General features: G+C 42.5%; 1 protein-coding gene across 2 annotated transcripts in view; it reads left to right on the top strand.

The window, feature by feature from the left end:
* Positions 1 to 19,522, top strand: part of lasp1 (LIM and SH3 protein 1) — a 196,336-nt gene extending 176,814 nt beyond the window's left edge. The window contains exons 6-8 of one of the 2 annotated variants that reach the window (XR_010016496.1): positions 1,462 to 1,556; positions 13,586 to 13,718; positions 19,012 to 19,522. Coding sequence is in view for 1 of the 2 variants with exons in the window: in XM_063037182.1 (XP_062893252.1) it covers positions 1,462 to 1,556; positions 6,424 to 6,597 (269 nt within the window). In the remaining variant the exon portion in view is untranslated. Of the gene's footprint in view, positions 1 to 1,461; positions 1,557 to 6,423; positions 8,615 to 13,585; positions 13,719 to 19,011 lie in introns of those variants that run through there. The other variant, XM_063037182.1, reaches the window with a different exon arrangement.
* Positions 19,523 to 20,305: the final 783 nt, after the last annotated feature.

Below are 20,305 nucleotides of genomic sequence, written 5' to 3'. Positions count from 1 at the left end.
TCCTTCGTGTCTATCCCTCCTGAATATTGAATATCCCTGAACGTTGAGCTCCCATCCCTGGTCACCCTGGAGCCATGTCTCTGTGATCCCAACTATATCATAATCATTAATAACAATCTGCACTTTCAATTCATCCACCTTATTACGAATGCTCCTTGCATTGACACATAAAGCCTTCAGGCACTCTTTTACAACTCTCTTAGCCCTTTTTAATGCTTGCCCTGGATTTGTCGGCCTGCCACTTTTACTTTTCCCCTTTGTACTTTTTGCTTCTACGCTCACTTTACACCCCTCTGTCTCTCTGCACTGGTTCCCATCCCTCTGTTGTGAACTAACCTCCTCACACCTAGCCGCTTTAATTTGATTCCCACCCCCCAACCATTCTAGTTTAAAGTCACCTCAGTAGCCCCCGCTAATCTCCCTGCCAGGATATTGGTCCCCCGAGGATTTAAGTGTAACCCGTCCTTTTTGTACAGGTCACACCTGCGCCAAAAGAGGTCCCAATGATCCAAAAACTTGAATCCCTGCCCCCTGCTCCAATCCCTCAGCCACGCATTTATCCTCCACCTCATCGCATTCCTACTCTCACTGTCGGGCACGAGATGGGCAATAAATGCTGATGATGTTTTCATCTGGAAGTTTTATGTCACAAAAGGACATAAAGAAGGTTTCATAGAGAGAGTTATACTGAATGGAAGCAGGCCCTTCGGCCCAACTGGTCTATGCCAACCAAGATTTCCATCTAAGTTGGTCCCATTTGCCTCTGTTTGGAGATTCAAGATTGTTTATTTTCATTCTTCAGTACAGGAGTGCAATGGAGAACAAAATGATTGTTTCTCCGGATCCAATGCAGCATTAAAAAAACACAGTAAGCATAAAAACACAAATATAAATCAATTCCATAAAATATAATGTACAAGTAACTGTTACGTGTGGACTTATATACTGTACTTAAGATTAGCAAATATATATAGACTGCTTGGCCCATATTCCTCTCAACCTTTTCTATCCATGTACCTGTCCAAATACCTTTTCGATGTCATTAATGTACCTGCCTCAACCGTTTGTGCAGGCAACTTATTCCAAATACTGACCCATCCTCTTGGTGAAAAAATTGCCTCTCAGCATCGTATTAAATCTCACCCTAAACCTATTGTAGGCCCTCTAGTTCTTCATTCCCCAACGCTGGGGAAAAGACTTTGTGCATTGACCCTACAGTATCTATGTCCATCGTGATCTTGTACACTTCCGTATAATCACCCCTCAGTCTTCATCACTACAATGAGAGAAGTCCCAACTGTTTTATCCTCTCTCCATAATGCAGTCTCTACAGTTAGCAACGTGTAAATCTCCTTGGCGCTTTTCAGAGCCAATGCACATTATAGCTATTTTGATGCAAAAATTTGTTAAATTGACAAGATTGTTCCTGACTTGCCTTTAATACTCTTTCTCTTTCTGTAGGCTACCAGCCACAAGCACCTTCACACCAGGAGCCCCCGACCCAGGTCTATAATCCGCCTGCTGCCGCACCATATGCCCCTCCTCCTTCAACTGGGGTAAGTGTGTAACAAGTTTTGTCTCTTCAGTGCTTCCCCAGAGCTGCAGTATAAAGCCACTGAAGGAAAGATTGCACATTTCTCCCACTCCTTGCATTGCTTCAGGAATGCCAAATCTCCATGCTGCAATGATGCAGTTGAGTGACTGTTTCATTCACTGGACAGCAAATTTTTTCAAAAGTGTTGCTTCCTCAGAATTTTTTTTGTGTGGTTATGATAGACCACGAAGCTGAACACAAGTATAATTTCAGACTGTATATCACGTAGAAATTTAGAGAAACAAGAAATTTAACTTTTATTGAATATAATACATTTCATTGCATAACGGTGCTGACGCTTTGCAATAGTTCAACTAAGCTATATACTTTGTTAATGATTTTCATTTGTACTTGGTGTCTGAGGCTTCTTGCTTAAGTGTCCAACAATAATCAGTCAGCATTGATGGATTCCATCTGCCCTGTTACTGTTTCTCAATGACCGCAATGTCCTGGTGAAACTTTTCACCATGCTCGTCACTGACAGCGCCAAGATTCGCATGAAAGAAGTCTAAATGGGAATGCAGAAAATTACATGTTGCACTTCATGCTTTTGTATGCTTGAACCATATCAACCAGCTGCACACAGTTTGGTAATCTGTAGTTGCAAAAAAAAATTTTCAACAACATTCGAGATGCCTTGCATGCGATTTTCTCTAGTCCCACCAGAATCGCCTGTCATTGATGACCTGTGTGAGTTGTGGACCAACAAAAATGCCTTCCTTAATCTTGGCATCAGATAATCTGGGAAACATCCATGTCAAATATTGAAATCCTTCATGGAATTTTTGTGCCTGGTGACAGCAGATTCCATCCTTGTAGTTTTGAATCCAGTAATTCTGCTCTTGCCTTTGATGAACACAAGTCTTTGAACCAGGTCATTTAACTCAGACTGAGTTATCAGTTGATGCTTACCTGACACAAAGGGCTCAAAGTCTGTATCAGCATCGGTGTCGTTCTCCATTCCTGGCTTGTGCATCATGGCATCTTCGTCTGCCTCTTCTAGACTCCATGTCTCTGGTGGCTTCAGTACTGGAAGACTATCATCATGCAGCACAGGTCTCAAGGCTGAAGTAGCGGTCTGTCACTTGATCCTTCTGCTCTCGTTATATCATCGGTACAGTGAACGGCATTGACTTCCGAGATCCTGTGAACCAAGCTCTAAGATCAACAGTGCATGTTGCGCAACAGAAGTGAGGAGCCCAGGCTTTGTCTTGGTCGCTAATTTTACATCCTAAGTAGAGGTCATGGGCTTTCATAATAAGAGAAGTCATGCTCCATCTTTGAGACTTGAGTGTATACTCGCCACAAATATAACAGAAAGTGCTGCTGCTGTTGCAACATTGGCAAGACATTTTGCTGTCACAAATACTCTTGAAAATACAATTACTGTATTATAATGAGTACACACAAGCTGCTATGTGCATAGAGCATGCGCATCAAAGTGATCGCAAACTGATATACATGCAAACGCAATGCATAGAACAGTGAGTGCGTGATGCTTTTACAGCCTTCCTAAAACCTGCCCTGCCATGCAGCATCCACCCTGCCTAACCATGCCCAGGTAGGCCTGAACAAGATAGAAAACATTTCAGTTTGCATTCTGGGCAACGTTTTAATTGACTTGAATTATGAATTGAGACAACAAATATGGCAATTTTTAAAAAAATGACACATGATAGGGAAATTTCAAGGTGTCTTTCATGATCAGCAGCCCAAAATCCACAAGATACACCCAAAGGTATTCAGGAAGCAAAATCTTTGTTGTCCAGTGATTAGTTGTGGGATTAATGTTGGCCAGGTCACCAGTGAAGCACGCAAAGGTCAGACAGGACCTTATTTGACGTCGTGGTCAGGTGGGAATGTGGGCTGTGGCAAGGATGCAGAGAAGTTTCTGTGAGACATATGTAGGTGAATGGGCAAGGACATAGCCGATGAAATACCATGTGGAAAAATGTGAGGTCATAGATGACTACAGCACAGAAACAGGCACTTTGGCCCATTTAGTTTGAGCTGAACTGTTATTTTGCTTAGTCCCATTGACTAACACCTGGACCATAGCCCTTCATACCCCTCCCATCCATTTACTTGTCCAAACTTAAAATTTGAAATTAATCCCACATCCACAACTTCTGCTAGCAGCTTGTTCCACACTCTCACCACCCTGTGAGTGAAGAAGTTCCCCTTAAACATTTCACCTTTCCCCCTTAACCCATCACCTCTAGTTCTGGTCTCACCCAACTTCAGTGGAAAAAGCCTCCTTGCACTTACCCTATCTGTACCCCTTATAGTTTTGTATACCTTTATTTTGTAAATGTTCAAGTGCTTTCTTGAAAATCCAGGTAAATAATTAATCCAATCACTGCATTAAAAATTATTCTCACCATAATGGAGGAATATTGGTTTTCCTGCCACACTCATTGAGTGTGTTTATTGATGCTTGGGTGCACCAGTTCCAGCTTTTTCCCTCCACACTACCTTTACTTCTCTTTCATTTTCATTTGAAATCAACATCACATTCTCCTCTGAACTTCTAACACTCCCTGTTCAAATTGATATCAATCCTAACTAAATGGGTCTTCCACTTTGGAAGACTGTGAGCCATTAAGTATCACGCACAGCAGATGTATTATAACAGGTGGCTTTAAAGCTGTGAAGTGTTCAGTAGTGTGTGACCAAGATATTGGCTGGATGATGTCAGATGGGAAGGGAGATTAAGATTGGGGAAGAGCCCTGTAGAGGAAATGACCCCCCACTTCTTCAGTTCTCTACTCTGGGTCCCCTCTTACATCTTCTCCTTGCCTGCCTACCACCTCCCACTATCAGATGCCTTCTTTTCCAGCCCTTTACCCTTTCCACCTATCACCTTCCAGTTTATTACTTCATCTCCCTTCCCCACTCACCTGGCTTCATCTATCACCTTCTAGCTTGTACTTCTTCCCCTCCCTCCACCTTCTTATTTTGCCTCCTTCCCCCCTCCTTTCCAGTCCTGATGAGGGGTTTCAGCCCTGAAATATTGACTGTCTGTTCCTCTCCATAGATGTTGCCTGACCTGCTGAGTTCTTCCAGCATTTTGTGTGTGTTGCTCTGGATTTCCAGCATCTTCAGAATCTCTTTTGTTTTTAATTTGTACTAATGTTGTTGTAGAACAAAGAGGGATCTTAGAGTTCAGGGTCATTGTTCCCTGAGAGTGGTGTCACAAGTATACAGGGTGGTGAAGAAGACTTTTTACTTGCTGGCCTTCTCAGTGAGCATTAAAATTGGGAAGTTATGGTACCATTATACAGGAAGCTTGTGAGGTTGCATTTGGAGTATTGTGACCATTTTGGGCACCTTGTAGGAAAGATATTATTAAACTGGAAAGAGGGCAGAAACGGTTTACAAGGATGTTGTCAGTAACTGAGGCATTGAGTTATAGGGGTGGTTGGCCAGGCTAGGACTTGATTCCTTGAGATGTATGAGATCTCAAGGGGCATAAATAGAGTGAATGCATTCAGTCTTTTTCTCAGCACTGGGGAAATCAAGAAAGAATAAAGACTTAATGGGATCTTGAGAGGCAACTTTTTTTTAAATGTCAAGGCAGTATGTATGTTAAATAAGCTGCCAAGGAAAGTGGTTGAGGCAGGTGTAATAAGAACTTTTAAAGGACAGTTGGACAAGTACATGGATTGGAAAGGTTTAGAAAGTCATGGGCCAAAAGTGGACAAGTGGGACCAGCTTGGATAGTATCTTGGTCAGCGTGGACCACTTGGGCTGACAGGCCTGTTTCTGTGCTATATGGCTCAATGATGTTGGGCATGGGCTCTATGGCAGATTTCTTTTTCTATGTCTGCCTACACTTCCGTGCAGCAGAGACCCACGGGGAGGGGAGGGAGGGAGCCCAGAGGGGAAAGAGAAGGGGTGGGGGGGAGAGAACACATTCAGGAGGGGGGTACACCCAGAGAGAGGGGCACACAGAGAGACACTCTTGGCTGCACTTATTCTCTTCTATGTCATCCTTCTTCAAAGAAAGGGGCTTCCTTTCCTCCACCATCAACACTGCCCTTACCCACAACTCCTCCATTTCACACACATCTGCTTTCATCCCATCCACCCACCACCCCTCCAGGGATAGGGTTCTTCTTGTCCTCACCTACCACCTCATAAGCCTCCACATCTAGCACGTAGTTCTTCAGAACTTCCGCCATCTCCAACAGGATCCCATCACCAAGCACAGCTTTCCCTCTCCTTCACTTTCTGCTTTCCACAGGGATCGCTCCCTACGTGACTCCCTTGTCCATTCGTCCCTCCCCATTGATCTCCCTCCGGGCACTTATCCTTGTAAGCAGAACAAGTGCTACACTTGCCCCTACACCTCCTCCCTCACAACTATTCAGGGCCCCAAATAGTCCCTCCAGATAAGGCAACACCTTACTAGTGTGTCTGTTGGGATCATCTACTGTATCTGGTGCTCCTGGTGTGGTCTCCTGTATATCAGTGAGACTTGATGTAGATTGGAAGACCACTTTGCCGAGCACCTATGCTCTGTCCACCACAAAAACACCTCCCTCTGGTGCCCATCCCCCTTCCCTTTCTTCCGTGGCCTTTTCTCCTCTTCTATCAGATTCCCCCTTCTCCAATCCTTTATCTCTTTCACCGATCAACTTCCCAGCTCCTTACTTCACGCCCTTCCCTGCTCCCTCCACCTTCTTATTCTGACTTCTTCCCTTCTCTTCCAGTCCTGATGAAGGGTTTTGGCCCAAAATGTTGACTATTTACTCTTTTCCAAAGATGCTGCCTGGCCTGCTAGTTCCTCCAGCATTTTGTGTGTATTCTCTTTTATTGCTTTGCAGAAGAGATTCCGAGCTGTGTATGACTACTCGGCAGCTGACGATGATGAGATCTCATTCCAAGATGGCGACTTGATCATTGATGTTCAGCAGATTGACGAAGGGTGGATGTATGGTACCGTGGAGAGAACAGGGGACACTGGCATGCTCCCAGCGAACTACGTGGAAGCAGTGTAACGGAGCCAAGATTGATGCCTGCTTATGCTTTGATTTTCTGTATTATATAAAAAAAATAACAGTATGAATCCCAACAATGATTTGATGACAAATTTAGGTTTTAAAAAATTTAAAATTGTGATTCTAAATGCATAATATAGCTTTCTCTGTTATTTTTCATGTTGCTGGAATATAGTCAAATTTTCTTTGGCTTAACTAGATTGGATAAGAGATAATTATTTTGCAAAGCCATTTAATGCTCTGTATTGCTCCCCCCTCACTCCTCCAATTATTAAATGACCGCTCTGATCACTGCACCTTGCAGATGCTGAAGAGGAAATTCTTGTCTCTGGATTACTATAGCCAGATGTGTCCAAGCAGCCCTCATCAATACAGGGAAATGTAACATCAGTATTACCTTGCAAGTTGCTGCAACATCCAGGATCGTTCTGTTGCTGGCTGGGTAAACTAGTGTGTCTGTTTGGACACAGTGAGGATTGGATTGCCTGAGCAGTCAGGGCACTTCAATTCTACTCATTTCATTCTTTGGATGTTAGCCTAGTGAGTGCATTGACATCACTTGGCTCTGGGAGTAATATTTCTCGCCAAATAGTTCACGAAAATCAATACCCAGTTCTCATTGGCCCAGGAATCTCAAGCCTTTGTGTCCAATCAAATTGTTTTATGCTCTTGCCATTTTTTTTCTTTAAGCAATATGAGGAAATGCAAGTCAGAGTAGAGGGATTCCTGCGGCCATCCATACCTCATCAGTATCATCAGATCCTAGTTGTTTCAGAGTTTGCCACAGGACTTCAGCCACTCTCCAGGGGAGGCTGGTGGATAAGGCAGCCATTGCCATCCCCTTCTGTAACAGTCCTTCAGTCCTTGTAATAACGTACAATAGTGACCATGCTTCTGTGCTAGAAGTCAGTCTAGAGCAACATAGGGTCAGTTTTAAAATTGGAGGAAGGAGGTATGGAAGTAATATGTTCCAGTGTTATGAGTTGGTGTGGGAATCATGCTTTGGTTTGGCAACGCTATACCCTGCAGATTTCAGATTTAATAATAAGATCAGTACTCCAGTAAAATCCATGTAAAAAGAATATTTAACCCAGTCAAGCACAGTTTGTGGCTGTCTGCCTTCCTTCTCCCTTTAGGTTTGAACTATTTCAAAGCTTAATCACATAAGCAGATGAGACCCAACTAATGTACATAAAATGGATAAGCATTTTATGTCATTGAAATGAAACCTGCAAAGACTTAAGTTAACAGCTCTACTTAATTCGATGAAAAGCTGGAAGACTTTTACAGGGATTAATTTGCATAGCTTTCTAAACTCTTGAGTGTGTTAACTTTTAATATAATATTGAAACTAATGTGAAACAGCCTGATGCTGGGGGAAAAAAAAATTCCTGAGGAATTTTTGTCTTTTTCTATAAAGTTGTACAAACAGCAGAATGCTGTCTGGGCATTGAGTGGCTCTTAGGAACTGGCCTGGAATCTTTTTACTAATCTTTGTCCCTTCTCATGTGATGAAAACTGTCCCTAGCTAACTATTCCAATTTAAGTGATCATTTAGAAGTTCAGACTGTTCTTTGGAACAACAAACACTTTCTTAAACATCAAGAAGTCATTAATTCAAACAGTGACTGTGGTGACTGGAATTATAGAAATTAACTGAACCATTCCTGTTGGTCATTGGCACAACATTTATTAAATCCAGTCCAACACTGGATCTACCAGCATTCCTCATCTACAGAAAATGACTCTGCATACTTTGAAAACCTCTTAAGGCACAAAGTGGTGTACGTTTTATTTTCAGTTTATAATGAATAAATATGAAAGAGCTGTACTTTAGTCAATAAATTACTGAATTGCAACAGTGTTTATTCTACTAGCCTCAAATCCGGTCCAGGCACTGATATTTAGTTGTGCTTTGTAGTGATTGGATTATGATCTCATATTTCCATTTTTCTGGAATTGACTTCTCTTGTGAAATTGTCAAGAATCTTATCTAACTAGCTGTGATGTTAAAATTCAGGTACCAATACTACTGGACCACTGAAGATTTGTATACAAGCACAAACGTGCAGACACTGCGTGCCAATATTAATGACTTAACATTCCATGGAATCAGTACATTAACTGCTTCATCTTAGCATGCTGTTTAATTTGAAACCTGCAGTTATAATTGCTAATTAATTGGTTAGAAATTTTTGTTTTTTTGAAGTTGCGCTTTATCAAGTTCAGCTTAGCTTTGCTAAGGATGCTATTGAGCTTCCCTGTGTACCTGCGAAATGTTAGCACCTGAGCTTAACTTAGGTCTCTGAGTTGTTCATTTAACATGCAACTCTGTACAAAGGGAGCAGTTATGTCTAAGCTGCCTTTCCATCAAAACATGCTGTTGTGTTGGGCAAATTAATCCCATAGGTGAGAGACCTTAAGTGTTGTTTTCCTGAGAAGTCCTTTGGATCATCTTTGGGTGGAAGAATAGAGGTCCGTCTCGGTACCCACTTCCCCAACCACCACAAAAGTTGTATCTTACAATCAGTGGACTTTCCTCAGTGAAGCAAATGGCCTCCAGTTGTCTTGTGTAAACCTGGGTTGAGAAATGACCTTTTGCATAGTCCATCACAAAACTTAAGTATGTTTCAAAGGCAGTTGTTAGTTTGGAAATTAAGAAGGGGAGGGGAAAATGGGTGCTGCTATCTGCATAAAATACTGCACATCTGTGAATCAAATGAAGCATGTTTTCGCTCTTCTGAATTCTTCATTACCATGCTTGCAGTTTTTAGGAAAAATGTATTTTTTGGCATGATCTTTACATGACAAATTGTCAATAAACTTAAAGGTGAGAACCAATGTGGATTTTATTTATTTAATTTTGTCTTTCTTGTAGATTGTTTTGAAAAATCTTCCTTGAAAGTAGCATCATAGGTTTAATGAGCAATGAGATTGCAGCTGAATAATCTATTTTTGATGGTTATTGGTGTGTAGGGCAGAAAACTGGGGTGAATGTTTTTCTCCCCCCATAGAAACGTAATATGGCCATTCAGCCCATTGAGTCTGCTCTGCCATTCCATCAGGACTGATTTATTATCTCTGCCTTCTCCCCGTAACCACTGACACCCTTACTAATCAAGAATCCATCAAACTCCACTTTGAATATACCCAATGACTTGGCCTCCACAGCCGTCTGTGGCAAAGAAATCCACAGATCCTCCACCCTCTGGCTAAAGAATTCCTCCCCATCTCCATTATAAAGGGATGTCCCTCTGGTCTTAGAATGCCTCCAGTACTGGAAGCAACCTCTCCACATCCACTCTATCGAGGCCTTTCAATATTTGATATGTTTTAATGAGATACCCCCCCCCTCTTCTAAACTCCAGTGAGCACAGGCCCAGAGCCATCAAATGCTCCTGATACATTAACTCTTTTCATTCCTAGGATCATTCTTGTAAATTTCCTCTGGACCCTCTCCAATGCACATCCCTTCTTAGATGAGGGGCCCACAACTGCTCACAATACTCCAAGTGCAGTCTGACTACTGCCTTATAAAGCCTCAGTTTTATAAGCACTCATCAACTTCACCCAGATTCATTCCATAAACCACCTACACACAGGCAGTGGCCAATTAACCTACCAGCCCATTGAGATGTGGGAGAAAACCAGAGCACTTGGAGGAAACCTACAAGGTCACAAGGAAAACGTGTCTTCTTCACTATTCGTCTGTGAGGACTGCTCTGGATCTTATAGGTTTCAACAAGTCATCTGTCATTCTTCATAACTTCAGTCATTACACACCAAACCCTCTCAGTCTAAGACAAGCTGCTCATTCTGAGTATTAATCCAGTAAAATTTCTCTAAACTATCTTCAGCAAATTAAGATCCATCCTTAAATAATACCAATACTGAGCACAGTACTCCAGAGGTATTTTTATCAGTACCCCCTGTAAATGAAAACAATCTCCCTCACTCTATTTAGTTCCACACGCTATAAACAAAAGTGTTCATTATGCTTTCCTGCTTACTGCTTGAACCTGATTTATAAACCAGGCCCAACATAATGCGATCATGAAGGAGGTTATACTTAATGATGAGTTTTGAGGGGATTTGGTACATCCTGAAGGCTCTGGCAAATTTCTACAGCTGTACAGTGGAGAACATTCTGGCTGGTTGCAGCTCTTGCTAGTTACGAGGGCTGCAATGCACAGGATTTCAAGCGGCTGCAGAGGGTTGTAGACTCAGCCACCAGCGCCATCACAGGGACAACCTCCCAACCTTTGAGGACATCTTCAAAAGGCAATGCCTCATTAAAAACCCTCACCAGCCTGGTAACGCCCTCTTTTTATTACCACCATCAGGGAGGAGGCACAGGAGCCTCAAGACACGTACTCAGTGATTTAGGGACAGCTTCTTCTCCTCCGTCGACAGATTTCTGAATAGTCTATGAATCCTCAATTTCTCTTTTGCACTATTTATTCATTTTGTTTTGAAACAGTAAATTTTACATCTTGCATTGTACTGCTGTCACAAAACAACAAATTTCATGACATATGCCCACAGTCCAAAGACCTGAGTTAGTAGGGTAATTGACAACTTGGGTGTAATTGTGTAGTGTAGGCTCTTTCGGTAGGAAAGGCCTATTGCCATGCTGTACAGTATCTCTGAATAAAAAGTAAATAAAAATAGTGATAATAAGCCTGATTCTGATTATGCCTTAGAACAGCCAAATCCCTTTCCATCTCAGAGATCTGCAATTTCCCACCATTGTTTTGGTGCATTTTTAAAACTCTGCCTGCCAAATTATATCTTTCTATCTTGCATTCCAATTCCAGATATTTAACATTACATTGTAGCTTCTCAGTGTTCTCATTGCAGCTTAGTTTATGACCTATTATTTTGCCTAGTACTGTTACCCTCTCATTGTATTGTTGGAATGCTTTTATCACAATGTGGTAATGCATAAATTTATTTGTTCAAAGTCTCTGCCATTTCCTTGTTTCTGTTAATTAATTCCCTAATCTCATTCTCTAATAGACCAATGTTTAATTTAGCTAAGCTTCCTGTGGAAGACCTTATGGTCAGTTATACACTTGCAGGCTTATTCCAAACAATAAACACAAAATGCAGCAGGTCAGGCAGCATCTATGGAGAGAGGATAAACAGCTGATATTGTGGGGCGAGACCCTTTATCAGGACTGTTTATTCCTTTCCATAAATGCAGCTTGACCTCAGAGTCTTTCCAGCATTTTGTGTGTGTTGCTCAAGAATTCCAACATCTACAGAATCTTTTGTTTTCACATAATCAAAGATCCCCTCCCATCCTGTGCATTCTTCTCCCCTTTCCCATTGGGCAAAAGATACAAAAGCCTGAAAGCACACATCACCACGGTCAAGAACTGCAAGTCTATTAAATAAATCTCTTAGAACATAGAACATTATAGTACAGGCCCTTTGGCCCACAACGTTGGGCTGATCCTTTAACCTACTCTAAGATTAATCTAACCCTTTCCTCCTACTTACCCCTCCATTTTTCTATCATGCACATGCCTATCCAAGAGTCTCATAAGTGACCCTCATCTACCATCAGCCCTGGTAATGCATAAAGGGATATGGGGAGAAGGTGGGCAATTAGGGCTGAGAGGGAAATTGGGTAGCCATGCTGAAATGTTGGAGCAAACCCGATGGGCCAAATGGCCTAAATCTTATGGTTCCACACACCTACCATACTTTGTGTTAAAAAAACACTACCTCTATTATCCCCTTTATACTTTCCTTCAATCACCTTAAGATTATGCCCCCTTGTAATAGCCATTTCCGTCCTGGGCAAAAAAAAGTCTCTGGCTGTCCACTGTATCTATTAAAATTATCTCGTACAATAGGTAGACTCTTGACCTCACAATCTACCTCTTCGTGACCTTGCACCTTACTGCTACCTGCACTGCCCTTTCGCTGTAAATGTTACACTGAATTCTGATGTTTTTACCTCGTACTACCTCTAAGCACTGTTGTAATGAATTTATCTCTATGAAGCGTATGTAACAATAATTCAGCACGGACTAGATGGGCCGAAGGGTCCGTTTCTGTGCTGTAGCGCTCTGTGACTCTATAACAAATTTTTCACTGCAGCTCGGTACAAGAAGAAACCGACTTACTAATGCTTATAAAAGACCCTGCTTCAAAAATAAGTTCAGTACAATACTGATCCAGTTACCAACGTTACAAACACGACACTGTTCGTGACAACTTGCTCCGCACGAATTAATTGCATTATAACAATAAATACACTTCACAAAAAATATTAGCTGTAAAACACCTTGAGATGTTTGCCTAGCTATTCCGAGAGGCGCCATATAAATGCAAGTGTGGTAAAGTGCATTTCTCTTGGAATGCTCGTGGTGTCTCACTTTCTCCAGTGCGTCTCCGCTTCCCCGGACCACACAGTTCTACACCAGTTGCCGAATCATCACAGTGTCCTTTCCACTCGCTATCCTGCTACGGCCGGTTTACGATGCTGGACGTCTTCCTGCTGATGTTGTTTGCCATCGTCAGTCTGGTAATTCTCTCCTACATTATCTACGTCCTGTAGGAGATGGGAGCGGCACTGGAGTAGAGATGCGGGGTAGCGGGCGCTGGCTCCTGCGTCGGCCGTCATTGCATTCGCCACGAGGTTTGTATCAAACACATCATTTTCAGTAGCGGCGTTAACATTACTGGCGAACGATGCAATTAAACGCTTGCACTATCCCACGTTATTGCAAAGGGAGTACTTTAAATGGCCGTGAGACATAGAAGCAGAATTAGGCAATTCGGCCCATCGTCCGTTCCGCCATTTTATCCTGGCTGATTTATTTTACCGTTCAGCCCCATTCTCCTGCCTTCATCTTGATGCCCTGCATAATCAAAAACCTATGAACCTCTACTTTAAATATACCCAATGACAGTCCCCGCAGTCGTTGTGTGGTAATGAATTCCACATAAACCTAGAATTGTTTATTTTTTTCAGGGGTACCCATTTACTATAGAACTGCAGATCTGGGTTTAAAGATTTTGATGCCAGAGGCATTAATTTATGATATTGGCTCCGTGGACGTCACTCATCCTACCCGGAATCGATGACCGACGCTGCGAATTCAAAGGTCAGATTTTTATCGCCAGAGCCAATAGCCTGTCTGCGGAGGCGGGTCTCTCAGCCCTTGGTCAGTTCTTTAGGTCATCTTTGAAAGCCAGACGAGTCAAAGCATTGATACGTTCAGATTCATCCTCAGTTCTAGCAAGTTTAAGGTCTTTTCACACAAACAGTGGGCAAGATGTACTTTATGAAGTCCTTCAGTTAGTTACAAGAATTGCAAATCAGGGAGGTCAGGTAAAATTTCTATGGGTTCCAGCATATGTAGGGGTGAAGGGGAATGAGAGGGTGGATGAGTTGGCAAAGAGGGCGTTAAAGAAAGAAAATGTGGAAATGCACATTAGTATCAGTAAAGCAGAGGTTAAGTGTGTAATCTGGGAAAAAGTCAACCGAATGTGGCAAGAAAGATGGGACAGGGAGGGGAAAGGGAGGCATTTATATCAAATACAAAAGAGTGTTGCAGGTACTAGGGTAGGTAATGGAAACAGAAGAGAGGAAACTGTGTGGACTAGGTTAAGGCTGGGGCATCGTGCATTAAACAAAACATTGAAAATGATAGGGAAACACCAGACAGGATTGTGTGAGGAATGTCAGGGAGAGGAGTCAGTAGAACATGTAGTTTTGTGTTGCAGGAAGTATGGGATACAGAGAGAGATGATGAGAATTAAATTAAGGGAATTGGGGGTGCAGGAATTCACATTGGAAGGGTTGCTGGGCATGGGTGAGAGAGCACAAGTCTGGGTATTTTTAACGTTTTTAAGCGGTACAGGGGTTTTTTTATAGGATATGACGGATAGACAGGAATAGGGTACTGGGATGGTCAAAGATGGGAGGGTAAAGTGTAGGTTTGTGTGTGTGTGCGATTGGGTGAAGGGATTTAGAATATATGTCTAGTGCACATTCTGGAGCAGAGGGTGGCAGTAATGCACCATTAAGCTGGATGCCAACCGCCGTAAAACAAGATGCAGACAGACAGACAGACAACTTAGTTTCTAAATAACTTGTGTTGGAACCACTGTTCCTGCAGGTTTGTCAGCTAGAGAGTTTTAAGATTAAGTAGCGTTGCAAACATTTGAACACAAACATCTAGCCTGACAGCTAAGTGCAGTTTGTAGGAATGGGACCATCTATTTGACTGACAAGAAAAATAGTTTTCTAGAACTGATCTAGAAAATCCCAGACCTTCTGTCTGCCGTACTCATCCCTCTCCTATCTGGGGGTCCCAGACACCCCTGCGTGGAAGCTTTGGGGGGAGGAGGGTGGGGGAGTGGGTGAAGGGTTCTGGGTTGGTGTGCGTCAGTAGGAAGACTGATATCTTTTCTTACCTTCTCCCTTATGCTGTTCACTACCACCTCTAGGAGGCAGGAGTGATCCAGAATAATAACCATGAATAAATTCCTAACAACACAAACAAAACGCTGGAGGAACTCAGCAGGCCAGGCAGCATCTGTGGAAAAGAGTACAGTCGATGTTTCAGGCTGACACCGTTTGGCAGGACTATAGGAGGCGGCAGAGATTACAGAGGGGGAGAAGTGTGAGAGGGTTTCACTGAATTCCAATCAAAGGGAAGATTTAAACTTTTTCAGGGTAGGCATCCCTGGAAGAGACCACAGAGTAGTAATCCAGTCACAAATGAGAGAATCTGCAGATGCTGGAAATCCGAGCAACATACACAAAATGCTGGAGGAACTCGGCAGGCCGGGCAGCATCTCCATCACTCTGCAGTACTGCTGTTTTTACCAGGGGAGGAGAAATATAAATGAGAGGGCATATGTTTAAGGTGAGAGGTTAAAGATTTAAAAGGAACCTAAGGTGCAACTTCATCATACAGGAGGTGGTGAGTATATGGATTGAGTTGCCAGAGGAAGTGATTGAGGTAGGTATAATAACAACATGCAAAAGTCATCTGGATAAGTACACTGACAGAAAAGATTTAGAGGGATTTGGGCCCAGTGCAGGCAACTAGGACTAGTTAGGTGGGTATCTTTTATTTTTATTTAGAGATACAGCACAGTCACAGGCCTTTCCAGCCCAACAAGCCAGTTACATTCATGTGACCAATTAACCTACTGACCCATACATCTTTGGACTGTGGGAGGAAACCCACGTGGTCACAAGGAGAGCATGCAACCTCCTTCTGGCAGCAGAATTGATCCCAGGTTGCTAGTGCTGTAATAGTGTTATATGTTAACCACTGCCCCTTCCTGGTCTGAATTGGACCAAAGTGTCTGTTTCTGTGCTGTATAACTCTGACTTTTGCAACGAACGCATCAAAAGCATATAAGACTGACACGATAGTACAATTATTAGAAGTGGAGAGAGGAAATTAGTTCTGTTATAGATATGAGCAAATGTACTGTATGTTGGACATTTGAATTCAATAATATTATGGGAGCTAGTTCTATGTAGGTGTGTCCATAAGTTGAGTAGTTTGTAAACTGGCAATTGTCTAATCAGACTGTTTGCATTAGTTAGGTGGGCTGTTAAAATAATTTGGAGATTTGGTGGAGAGTGGGAGGCCTCCCATTTAAATTGAGAAAGCCTTTAGCAGGAGAATGTGGAACCAATAGATTGTAAGGAGTACAAAAGACCCTTTGGACATCTTGCCAAAGTTGTTACTCATTCTGTTCTTTAGACTTCCTAACATCTTTACCAGCCTGCGAAGTCCTGTGCTATCAGCTCTCTGGTCATGTATGCACCCCTGTCCTTTGCCCTATCCCAGTCTTTCCCCTTAGTTCCCTCCTCTCATCCTCCATTTACCTGAAGAGTTACAAACACAAGAAAATCTGCAGATGCTGGAAATCCAGAGCAACACACACAAAATGCTGGAGGAACTCAGCAGGCCAGGCAGCATCTATGGAAAAGAGTAAACTCAACGTTTCAGGCTGAGACCCTTCATCAGGACTGGAAAGTTAACTGTTCCTCTCTCCACAAATACTACCTGAACTGCAGAGTGTTTCCACTATGTTGTTTTTATTTGAAGTAGATTTATTGTCATTGCTTCCTCACACCTAAATGGATTAACCAATCTAAGGTTAACAAATGTCTCCTATAGTACATAGGACATTATAGCACGGTACAGGCCCTTTGGCCTGCAATATTGTGCCGACCTTTTATCCTTCTCTAAGAGCAGTCTAAACTTTCTCTCCTACATAACCCTCCATTTCTCTATCATCTATGTGCCTATCTAAGTTTCTTAAATGTCCCTAATATATCTTTCACCTCAGAAACTGAGGCTCTTTCACCTCCAATGGTTGGAGAAGTTTGGTATGGGCCCCCAAATGCTAAGAACTTTCTACAGGGGCACAACTGAGAGCATCCTGACTGGCTGCATCACTGCCTAGTCTGGGAACTGTACTTCCCTCAATCGCAGGACTCTGCAGAGAGTGGTGCGGACAGCCCAGCACATCTGAGGGTGTTAATGAACTTCCCACTATTCAGGACATTTACAAAGACAGGTGTTTAAAAAGGGCCCGAAGGATCATTGGGGACCCGAGTTGCCCCAACTACAAACTGTTCCAGCTGCTACCATCCGGGAAATGGTAGTGCAGCATAAAAACCAGGACCAACAGGCTCCGGGACAGCTTCTTCCACCAGGCCATCAGACCGATTAATTCATGCGGATACAATTGTATTTCTGTTATATTGACTGTCCTGTTGTGCATGCTGTTTATTATAAATTACTATAAATTGCACATTGCACATTCAGACAGAGATGTAACATAAAGATTTTTACTCCTCGTGTATATGAAGGATGTAAGTAATAAAGCCAATTCAGTTCAATACCTGGATTGGGGAGCATGCCTTATGAGAATAGGTTGAGTGAACTCAGCCTTTTCTCCCTGGAGTGACGGAGGATGAGAGGTTATTTGATAGAGGTGTATAAGATGATGAGACGTATTGATCGTGCGGATAGTCAGAGGCTTTTTCCCAGGGCTGAAATGGCTAACACGAGGGGGCAGAGTTTTAAGGTGCGTGGAAGTAGGTGCAAGGGGGTGTCAGGGGTATGTTTTTCCACACAGGGAGTGGTGGCTGTGTGGAATGCACTGTCAGCGATGGTGGTGGAGGTGGATACAAGAGGGTCTTTTAAGAGACTTAGCTAGGTACATGGAGCTTAGAAAAATAGAGTGCAATGCGCTAGGGAAATTCTAGGCAGTTTCTAGGTTACATGGTCAGCACAACGACATGGGCCGAAGGGCCTATAATGTGCTGTAGATTTCTACGTTCTATGTACCACCAGCACCACTACCCCTAGCAGTGCATTTCATGAACTTTCCACTTTCTATGTGAAAAGAGCACCTGTGATATCCTCCCCCTCCAATCACCTTAGAATTATGTCCTCTCATGACTTATACTCCCCTCCTGTGGGTTGTTTCAAGGTGCTGGGTGACTCAATGGCCAGTCTTCATTCCACTGATCTTGTGGTAACACCAAAATGAGCAGAGTGTGAATCCAGTTGTTAGCTTATAGGAGGTAACTGCAGATGTGGTACAATTCTAATGCTATATATCAAATGTAGAACAAAGTTCAAAGTAAATTTATTACCAAAGTAGTAGTACACAGTATGTCATCATTTTCTTGCTGACACTCACAGTAGAACAAAGGAATACGACAGAATCATTAAAAAACTACAAGGACGACAAATAGCCAATATGCAAAACCAGACAAACTGCAAATAAGAAAAAAAAACAATAAATAAATAGTAAATACTGAGAACCTGAGTTGTAGAGTCCTTGAAAGTGAGTCCATAGTTTGTGGAATCAGTTCAGTGTTCAGTGGTTCAGGAGCCTGATGGTTGAAGGGTAATAATTTCCTTAACCTGTACAATACCTGAACAATACAGCACAGTACAGGCCTGTGGCTCCCAATGTTGTGCCGACCCTTTAACCTACTCCAAGATCAATCTAATCTCTTCCCCCCACATACCCCATCATTTTTCTATCACCCATGTGCCTACCTAAGTGTCTGTTAAATGTCTCTAATGTGTCTGGTCTACCACCACCCCTGGCAGTGCGTTCCACACACTCACCACTCTCTGTGTTTAAAAATAACCCGCCTCCGATATCTTTCCTATACTTTCTTCCGACCACCTTAAAATTATGCCCCCCTAGTATGAGCCATTTCCACCTGGGGAAAATGTTTCCACTCATTCTATGCCTCTTATACTTAATGGTACATTCATTATCCTTGAGAGAATAATAAACTGCAAAGATGAATTTCCTGCTGTTTCTATGAGAATTATAGTAAATCTGAAACAGTTGAGTGGTCTCTGTCATTTAGTCATACTGGATTTCTTTCCACAGCTGGCATCCAGCACAGATGGGAGGGCCCATGTTGGACACAAGAAAATCTTCCTGAGATGTGCCTCCTTGCTGGAGTTGTGCTCACCACAGACTGCCAAGCTCCATCTGTCCACTGACATGAAGGTGGACAGACACCCAGAGTCTTACAGAAAAGCTCATCCCCTCTCAAGTTTTACAGAAGGTGCTGTGATGTTGGCCAGAATGCCTCTGAATGTTGATACAGCTTTGCCTTTGGATGAAGTGTTTAAACTGCTGACAAATAGGAACAGCTGTGTATTCCCAAGACTGATCCCATGATCTCTTTCCTTCAGAAAGTGATGTTGTTTCAAGTTATTCTGGTTTTCAGATGCATCATATTACTGCACCTTTTAAGTAGTTCTTTCACTGATACATCTATGATCAAATAGAATGTTAGATCACAATAAAATTGTGTACAGCAGATATTTCACCATGGTGTAATTAGTAGTGAAGAGAAAGTGTAAATTAAAGTTTCACAGGAGAAGTGCAGAACTTCCCTTGTAATCCATTCCACCTTAATCAATGAGTTAGAAATGAACCTCCTTGGTCTCATTTAATCTAAAGTGGCATGGTAGCATAACAGATAATATGACGGGGTTCAATTCCCACTGCTGTCTGCAAGGAGTTTGTACATTCTCCCCTTGACTGTGTGGGTTTCCTCCCAGATTCCAAAAAACATACGGGTTATGGTTAGTGAGGTGTGTTGCTATGTTGTTGCGGGAAGTGTGGCGACACTTGCTAGCTGCTCCCAATACAATCCTCACTGATTTGGGACTCAAATTTGGTAAGACCATATCTTATGGTATTTCACTTTCATACAGAAACAGGCTTTTCGGGCCATCTAGTCCATGCAAAACTATTAATTTGACTGCACCCAGACCATACCCCTCCGTTCTGTGTATCTATCCAATTTCTCTTAAATGTTGAAATTGAATCCACATCCACCACTTCCGCTGGCAGCTCATTCCACACTCACACAACCTCTGAGTGAAGAAATTCCCCCTAATGTTAACTTAAAACATTTCACCTTTCACCCTTAACCCATAACCTCTAGTTCTAGTCTCCCCCAACCTCTGTGGAAAAAGCCTGCTTGCATTTACCCTATCTATGCCACTCATAATTTGGTATACTTCTATTGAATGTCTCCTCATTCTCCTGTGCTCCAAGGAATAAAGTCCTGGTCTATTCAATCTTTCCCTATAACTCAGGTCCTCCAGACCCAGCAACATCCCAGTAAATTTTTTCTGGACTCTTTCAACCTTGTTTACATCTTTCC

The sequence above is a fragment of the Mobula hypostoma genome, chromosome X1 (genome assembly GCF_963921235.1).
Source record: "Mobula hypostoma chromosome X1, sMobHyp1.1, whole genome shotgun sequence".
Lineage (NCBI taxonomy): Eukaryota > Metazoa > Chordata > Chondrichthyes > Myliobatiformes > Myliobatidae > Mobula > Mobula hypostoma.
This window is presented reverse-complemented; position numbering and strand designations above follow the sequence as displayed.